Source organism: Heterodontus francisci, chromosome 28 (genome assembly GCF_036365525.1).
Source record: "Heterodontus francisci isolate sHetFra1 chromosome 28, sHetFra1.hap1, whole genome shotgun sequence".
NCBI lineage: Eukaryota > Metazoa > Chordata > Chondrichthyes > Heterodontiformes > Heterodontidae > Heterodontus > Heterodontus francisci.
In genome coordinates, this window is record NC_090398.1 from 14550949 (window position 1) to 14560354 (window position 9406).

General features: G+C 49.5%; 1 protein-coding gene across 1 annotated transcript in view; it reads left to right on the forward strand.

Moving 5' to 3' along the window:
- The window catches only part of LOC137385226 (E3 ubiquitin-protein ligase DTX4-like), a 147897-nt gene extending 146521 nt beyond the window's left edge, over positions 1-1376 (forward strand). The window contains exon 7 of the mRNA XM_068060212.1: positions 1158-1376. Within this exon, the coding sequence (XP_067916313.1) occupies positions 1158-1376 (219 nt within the window). The remainder of the gene's footprint in view (positions 1-1157) is intronic.
- The last annotated feature ends 8030 nt before the right edge of the window (positions 1377-9406 follow it).

Consider the following 9406-nt stretch of genomic DNA (forward strand, 5'->3'; position numbering starts at 1 on the left):
GTAATGAATTTAAAAGGTGACGGGGTCACACGGGTGGCCACAGAGGCTACAGCCGCATAGGTATGAGAAGGCCCCGCCACCGGTGATGATGGGCTTGCCATGGCTCAAGAGCCAAACCCACCCCCAATTTGCAGGTAAGCAAGCAAACAAACAAGCAAACAAACAAACAAAGAAAACAACGAGGAGGTTTGGGGAGAGGCTGAGGGTATACAGGAAATGGGAAAGACAGGCTGCAAGCGATGACTTTGCTTTTTTTCCCCTTAAAGGGTGGTACTCAGAGCACTGTAAACACTTCTGGTCTTCCGGTCTTCTGGTTGTGGGAGGGGTCTTCACCTGGGTCAGCCGAAAGCTGCCCAGGCTCTAGTTCGATCCTTATGTCTCAATTAGCCAGGCAGCTTCAGCTGACTCAGGCCGGGCAATTGGGGTGGGGAGGGAGTTTCCCTGCAACTTTAGTGCAACTGCACAGCTCCCTACAGAATTGTATAGCCCCCACCCCTTGTTCTTCTGGCCTCTTTCACCTCCCACAACAGTCCAAATGAAATGAAAGTTTGGTGCTCGACACCCACCTCGAAATACAGCCTTTTTCAAAGTCTTTCCTCCTCTGCAGCAAAAGTTGTTGAAAGGTTTTTGCAGTTCCCTCCTCAGCTCTCCCTCTCCAGCAGCACCTCCAGCAACTGACTGCAGCACTGTCACAAGAGGGAGCTTTACTCTGTATCTAACCCCGTGCTTACTTGTCCTGGGAGTGTTGGATAGGGACAGTGTAGAGGGCGGTTTACACTGTATCTAACCCCGTGCTGTACTTGTCCTGGGAGTGTTGGATAGGGACAGTGTAGAGGGAGCTTTACTCTGTATCTAACCCCGTGCTGTACTTGTCCTGGGAGTGTTGGATGGAGACAGTGTAGAGGGAGCTTTACTCTATATCTAACCCCGTTTTTTTTTTTCTTTTTTTCCAATCCCAGTGCTGTACCTGTCCTGGGAGTGTTTGATAGGGACAGTGTAGAGGGAGCTTTACTCTGTATCTAACCCCATGCTGGACCTGTCCTGGGAGTGTTTGATGCTGACACTGAGTATACACGCTGTCAGGGTAATGCAGAGGGAGCGCTACATTTGACGATTAACCTTTGACCCTTCCCCTTTGACCCTCCCCTCCCGGCTAGGTGCTGAGGCTGCTACTGGTGGCGTGGGACCGGCGTTTGATCTTCGCCATCGGGACGTCCAGTACGACGGGAGAGTCGGACACTGTTGTCTGGAACGAGATCCACCACAAGACGGAGTTTGGCTCCAACCTGACCGGCCACGGCTACCCTGACTACAACTATCTGGAGAATGTGTGGGCAGAACTCAAGGCTCAGGGAATTGGCGATGCAAAGGACTGAAAGCAGGACTGTGAGGGGCAGAGAGAGAGACAGAGAGACAGAGAGACAGAGAGACAGAGAGACAGAGAGACAGAGAGACAGAGAGACATTGAGACACAGAGAGAGACACAGAGAGAGAGACAGAGAGAGAGAGAGAGAGACAGACACAGACAGAGAGAGACAGACAGAGAGAGACAGACAGAGAGAGACAGACAGACAGAGAGAGAGTGACAGAGAGAGAGAGACAGAGAGAGTGAGAGAGAGAGAGACAGAGAGAGTGAGAGAGAGACAGAGACATTGAGAGAGAGAGAGTGAGAGAGTGACAGAGAGACAGAGACATTGAGACACAGCGAGAGAAACAGAGTGAGAGCGAGACAGAGAGAGAGTAACAGAGAGACAGAGACAGAGTGAGAGCAAGACAGAGAGAGTGAGAGAGTGACAGAGAGACAGAGACATTGAGACAGAGAGAGAGAAACAGAGTGAGAGCGAGACAGAGAGCGAGTAACAGAGACAGAGACATTGAGACAGAGACAAACAGAGAGAGAAAAAGAGAGACAGAGACATTGAGACAGAGAGTGAGAGAAACAGAGAAAGACAGTGACAGAGAGAGAGTGACAGAGAGACAGCGACAGAGAGACAGAGAGACAAAGAGATAGATAGAGACAGAGAGAGACAGAGACAGAGAGAGTAAGAGTGCTGGCAGTGTGTGTGAATGAGTGACAATGAGAACGAGCGAGCGACTGTGAGGTTGTGGGGGTGCTGAGGGAGTGGAGGGGCTGTTGGTGTGTGGGCAAGGGGGGAGAGGGAGTGTGGGCGAGTGGGGAGCGGTAATGCGAGCAAGGGAAGAGGGAGAGGGAGTGTAGGTGAGGGGGAAAGGAGTGCAGGCGAGGAGGAGAGGGAAAGGCAGAGGGAGTACGGATGAGAATGCACAATGCTGGCTTTCTCTCAGTCTCTCTCATGATGTAGGAACACTGAGCTGCATTAACCTGTAACCTCACTGACACCTAACCTCATTGACCCCTCATCTCGTTGATCCCTCTCCTCCAGGTTAATAAGCAGGGTTTGAGAGACTTGGGAGTGTGATGAAGACCAAAATCCAAACATTTTATTTTCTACAATCTTAATTAATGCACAGATATTTTCTTTTAAATGATGAAGGTTTTATTTTTCTAAAAAAGGATTTCTCATAATTTAGACCTTGTGACTTAGATTGAAAACTCTATATACTTAGCATGATTTCCCCTCTCTCTCCAACCCAGGGATCACTAGACAGTGATCCGGAGCAGGAACCCTGGCTGATTTCCCCTCCATCACTAACCCAGGGATCACTAGACAGTGATCCGGAGCAGGAACCCTGGCTGATTTCCCCTCCATCACTAACCCAGGGGTCACTAGACAGTGATCAGGAGCAGGAACCCTGGCTGATTCCCCTCTCTCTCTAACCTGGGGGTCACTGGACAGTGATCAGGAGCAGGAACCCTGGCTGATTTCCCTCTCTCTCTAACCCAGGGGTCACTGGACAGTGATCAGAAGCAGGAACCCTGGCTGATTTCCCCTCCATCACTAACCCGGGGGTCACTGGACAGTGATCAGGAGCAGGAACCCTGGCTGATTTCCCTCTCTCTCTAACCCAGGGGTCACTGGACAGTGATCAGAAGCAGGAACCCTGGCTGATTTCCCCTCCATCACTAACCCGGGGGTCACTGGACAGTGATCAGGAGCAGGAACCCTGGCTGATTCCCCTCTCTCTCTAACCTGGGGGTCACTGGACAGTGATCAGGAGCAGGAACCCTGGCTGATTTCCCCTCTCTCTCTAACCCAGGGGTCACTGGACAATGATCCGGAGCAGGAACCCTGGCTGATTTCCCCTCTCTCTCTAACCTAGGGGTCACTGGACAGTGATCAGGAGCAGGAACCCTGGCTGATTTCCCCTCTCTCTCTAACCCAGGGGTCACTGGACAATGATCCGGAGCAGGAACCCTGGCTGATTTCCCCTCTCTCTCTAACCTAGGGGTCACTGGACAGTGATCAGGAGCAGGAACCCTGGCTGATTTCCCCTCTCTCTCTAACCCAGGGGTCACTGGACAGTGATCAGGAGCAGGAACCCTGGCTGATTTCCCCCTCTCTCTCTAACCCAGGGGTCACTGGACAGTGATCAGGAGCAGGAACCCTGGCTGATTCCCCTCTCTCACTAACCCAGGGGTCACTGTACAGTGATCAGGAGCAGGAACCCTGGCTGATTCCCCTCTCTCACTAACCCAGGGGTCACTGTACAGTGATCAGGAGCAGGAACCCTGGCTGGTTTCCCCTCTGACCCAGAGCTTTTTGTGGGGAGGTAGTTCCAGATTTCCACTCCCCTTTGTGTGAAGAAGTGTTTCCTGACATCAGTCCTGAACGGCTTGGCTCTAATTTTAAGGTTCTTCCCCATTGTTCTGCACTCCCTGCTCCCCACCCAGAGTAAATAATTTCTCTCTATCCACCCTTTCAACTCCTTTAATGATCTTAAACACCTCGATTTTTAAGTCCGGTTTGAATCCGGATCGTGGAATGGCTGGAAGCAGAATTTCCTCCATCTATATGTGAAATGCCTCTGACTTCTTGGGAAGTGCTGCCTAGCCAGGTCGAATAGCCGTATGTGCGGCGCAGCTGCTTTCGACACCTTGAAAACCTGGAGCTTGTGTCGTGAAAACTTGGAGCTTTGATTCTCAGCCGTCCCACCTCCTGCATCTGGAGCCGGGGTTTCCTGTCTGGAGAAAGCCAGGAGGGGTGTGGTGGGTGGGAGGGGGGGTGATGTGCTGGTGAGGTGCAGGATGCTGCTTAAGGTGGTTGTAAGAGAGCCTCAGTGGACCACACTCGCTGCTACGCCTGTTTATGCGGGAACGCTTGATGGCCATCTTAAAGAAATTGGCAGAGCTGGAAAAAAGGCTTTGGTGAAACAGATTCTCTCTGTTCGGAGTTGTAACCTCTGTGTGTGTCTATGTGTGTGAGTGAGACTGGGTCTGTGTGTGTGAGTCTGTGTATGTGAGTCTGTGTGTGCGTCTGTGTGAGTCTGTGCGTATGCGTGTATGAGTCTGTGTGTGAGTGAGAGTGTCTGTGTCTGTCTCTGTGTCTGTCTCTGTGTCTGTCTCTGTGTCTTTGTGTCTCTGTGTCTGTGTCTGGCTGGAGTCTACAAGTAGGGGAGGAGTCAGCTGGTGGCAGGGAACCAGATTTGCTGCAAGGTTTCCAACCAAATGGGGGGACAAAGTGTTCAAAGACACATTGGGTGGGCCTTACATGAGGGGTTGGGGTAGGAAGGGTTTAAGAAATAAAAGCAGGAGATGGCCATTCGGCCCCTTAAGCCTGCCCCACCGTTCAATAAGAACATGACTGATCTCCTCCCTCAACTCCACTTTCCCGCCCTATTCCCGTATTCCTTGATTCCCTCAGTGTCCAAAAATCTCTCGATCTCAGTCTTGAATATACTCAGTGACTGAGCATCCACAGCTCTCTGGGATGGAGAATTCCCAAAGATTCACAACCCTCTGAGTGAAGACATTTCTCCTCATCTCAGTCTGAAATGGTCGAGCACTTATCCTGAGACTGTGACCGTAACCCCATCCCCTCCCTGGTTCCAGACTGCCGACAAAGAGGGACTGAATAGGCAGCTGCAGCATGACCCATTTTGGGGTACAGATTCTGGGCAGGTAGGCTGGAGGCATGGGGTGGGGAGGGTGAGGTGGGAGGGAGGGAGCGGTGGAGTAGAGGAGGAACGCTGTGGGGAGGGGGAGAGGCGATGAGGAGTGGCGAGGGAGTGGTGGAAAGAGGAGGAGGCTGGAGGGGGATGGGAGGTGGGCTCTTTCTAAAGCATTGGGGATAGCTTGTCTCTCGAGATGGCGAGATTGTGATTGACTGAATCACTGTAGCGTCAGGGTGTAGAAACTTAACTTTTATATTAAAAAGAGGCAGCGAGAGTACGACCAGATTGAGGTGTTTTAAAGATCCCAAAGTGTTTATCGGAGGAGTAAACAATTCAGATGTGACTCTTTATTAAAGCAGCTCCTTCACGCCCTGGTGTTTTCCAGGGAATCAGGGCGAGGTGGTGTAAATGCTTCATGACTATCACTCTTCAATCGCTGGCAGTGACACCAAACAAAACAAAATTATAAATAGACACTGTGTGGAGAAAAAAAACCCACAATCAATCAAATAAAACTGACTTTGAGACAGGGCATGTTTGTGCGTCTCAGTCCCAGTTCATTTCTGTAATCGCTGGATTGGTAAACAGGGAGGTCAAAGTTCAATTCCTGAAAAAGAGAAACACAAGACTGAACTTGCACTGCGACAGCACCTTTCGCAAGTTCAGGACGTCCCAAGGCGCCAAAACGGCTGATGAGGTGCTTTTCTCACACTGTTTCATGTTGGGAAATGTGGCAGCAAATTAGTGCACAGCAAGCTCCCACAAACTGCAATGTGTTAATCAGCAGATTGATCTGTTTTGAGTGACGTTTGCGAGTTAGATATTGGTCTCCATGACATCAAGAGAAACTCCCACCCCCGGCCACTCTTCCTCCAATATTGGCCGTGAGATCTTTTACATCAAGACAGCAGACTCAGCATAATGCCTCATCCGAAAGATGGCATCTCCTACACTGCAGCACTCCCTCAGTACTGACCCTCCGACAGTGCAGCACTCCCTCAGTACTGACCCTCCCACATTGCAGCATTCCCTCAGTACTGACCCTCCGACAGTGCAGCATTCCCTCAGTACTGACCGTCCTACAGTACAGCCCACCGTCAGTACTGACCCTCCGACAGTGCAGCACTCCATCAGTACTGACCCTCCGACATTGCAGCACTCGCTCAGTACTGACCGTCCTACAGGACAGCACACCCTCAGTACTGACCCTCCGATAGTACAGCACTCACTCAGTACTGACCCTCTGACAGTACAGCACTCCCTCAGTGCTGACCCTCTGACAGTGCAGCACTCCCTCAGTACTGACCCTCTGACAGTGCAGCACTCCCTCAGTACTGACCCTCTGACAGTGCAGCACTCCCTCAGTACTGACCCTCTGACAGTGCAGCACTCCCTTGGTGCTGTCACCCTTATAGTGCAGCACTCCCTCAGTACTGACCCTCTGACCGTGCAGCACTCCCTCAGTACTGACCCTCTGACATTGCAGCACTCCCTCAGTACTGCCCTTCTGACAGTACAGCACTCCCTCAGTACTGACCCTCTGACAGTGCAGCACTCCCTCAGTACTGACCCTCTGACAGTGCAGCACTCCCTCAGTACTGACCCTCTGACAGTGCAGCACTCCCTCAGTACTGACCCTCTGACAGTGCTGCAGTCCCTCAGTACTGACCCTCTGACAGTGCAGTGCTCCCTCAGTACTGACCCTCTGACAGTGCAGCACTCCCTTAGTACTGACCCTCTGACGTTGCAGCACTCCCTCAGTACTGACCCTCTGACAGTGCAGCACTGCCTCAGTTCTGACCCTCCGATAGTGCAGCACTCCCTCAGTACTGACCCTCTGACAGTGCAGCACTCCCTCAGTTCTGACCCTCCGATAGTGCAGCACTCCCTCAGTACTGACCCTCTGACAGTGCAGCGCTCCCTCAGTACTGACCCTCTGACAGTGCAGCGCTCCCTCAGTACTGACCCTCCGATAGTGCAGCACTCCCTCAGTACTGCACTGGAAGTGCCAGTCTCGATGTTTATGCTGAAGTCCTGCAGTGGGATTTAAGCCGACAACGTTCTGAGAATCCGCCCCCTCTCACCATCTTCACCTGCTTCCCATAGAATTGAATCATAGAAAGTTTACCGCACTTGGCCAACCGTGTCGTGAAAAATGTTGCATCCGGTACAACCCCACTTTCCAGTATTTGGTCCATAGTCCTGCAGATTACAGCACTTAAGGTGCAAATCCAGACTCCTTTTGAATGAGATGAGGGTCCCTGCCTCAACTACCCTTTCAGGCAGTGAGTTCCAGACCATCACCACCCTCTGGGTGAAAAGGTTTTTCCTCATCTCTCTCTAATTCTTCTACCAATCACTTTAAATCTATGCCTCCTCATCACTGACCTCTCTGCTAACCCTTCACCTCCACTCTATCCAGGTCCCTCACAATTCTGTACATTTCAATCAGCTCTCCCCTCAGCCTTCTCTGTTCCAAGGAGAACAACCCCAGCCTATCCAATCTTTCCTCATTGCAGCATTTTTCCAGTCCTGGCAACATCCTCGTAAATCTCCTCTGTACCCTCTCTCATGCAATTACATCCTTTCTGTAATGAGGTGACCAGAACTACACACAGTACTCAAGTTGTGGCCTAACCAATGAGTTATACAGTTCCAGTATAACCTCCCTGCTCTTATATTCTTTAACTCAGCTAATAAAGGAAAGGATTCCATATGCCTTCTCAACCACCTTATCAACCTGTCCTGCTACCTTCAGGGATCTGTGAACATTCACTCCAAGGTCCCTCACTTCCTCTACACCTCTCAGTATTTTCTCATTTATTGTGTATTCCTTTGCCTTGTTTCACCTCCCCAAATGTATCACATCACACTTCTCCAAACTGAATTCATTTGCCACTTTTCTGCCCATCTGACCAGACCATCAATATCTTCTTGCAGCCCACAGCTGTCCTCCTCGCTATCTACCACATAGCCAATCTTTGTGTCGTCTGCAAACTTTTGATCATGTTATGACACGACCGCTCAAGATGAAGCCCCCAGTCAAAATATATGATTCTGACTGCGGTGGGAGCAACGCACTGTCAATTCAGTCCCGTCACTCCACAGATCGCATCACATATCTTTATGCTTTCCCAAATCAAAGAAAGCCACAGCTGAATTGAACAATTTATTAACTGCCGAATGAGACGAACCAAGCCAGGTATCTTTAGATATCAACAAATTAACTAAAAATCTTCAACACTACTAAGATAAAACAATATTTAAAAATATTAATGATAATAAAGTCCTTGTAGATTTATGCTTCCTGATGAACAATCCTCTGATTCAAAGTCCACTCGCAATCTTCCAGGGTCCGATGAGGAAAGGAAATCAGTTCTTCATGAATAGGCAACTCAGTTCAATAGCTGAAGCTGCAAACTCTTCTTTCCAGCAATGACCACAGCAGATCAACAACTCGCAACCACTTTCCAAAAAATCAGTCTGGCATCTCTTTCAGAATTTTGAGAGATAAAAAATAACAGTTTAAATTCACTTCCTTCAGTTTAAATTGACAGAGATCTCTTCTCCAGTTCATGCTGGCCCAGCTGTGTCTGTGTCTCTCAACTCTCTCTGCAAGAGCCAGTTTTCAGAAGTCAATTGCAACATTGTAAATGCTGTTCTCGGTCTCTGAATGGTTGTATCTAAGGCAACCATGATGCACCTTTACTTCTGAAGCTTGCTGCCTTAAAGGAGTATCGATCTTTTGCTGTCTTAAAGAGACACCGCATATTTTCCAAAAAAAAAATCCCAACATTATCATGACAATCATGCCCCCTCCATTTATGTCCAAATTGTTAATATATACCAGAAAAAGCAGTCCGGAGCCCTGCGGAATGCCACTGGGAACAGCTCTCCAGGCTCAAAAACAGTCGACAACAAATACCCTTTGTTTCCCTCCACAGAGCCAATTTTGTATCCACCTTGCTGCATTTCGCTGCATCCCATGGGATTTAATTGTTTTAACCAGTCTGCCATGTGGAACCTTGTCAAAAGCCTTGCTGAAATGCATGTAGACCACATCAACTGCACTACCCTCATCTATCTTCTTTGTTACTTCTTCAAAAAACTCCATCAAGTTGGTCAGACAAGATCTTCCCTTAACAAATCCATGCTGACTATCCTTGATTAACCTGCACCTTTCTAAGTGACAGTTTATGCTGTCTGTCAGAATTGATTCCAATAATTTGCCCACTACTGAGGTTAGACTAAGTGGCCTGTAATTATTCAGTCTATCCTTCGTTCCCTTTTTAAGCAGAGGTACAACATTATCAATTCTCCAATCCTCTGGCACCACACCTGTATCCAGTGAGGACTGGAAAATGATGGTCTGACC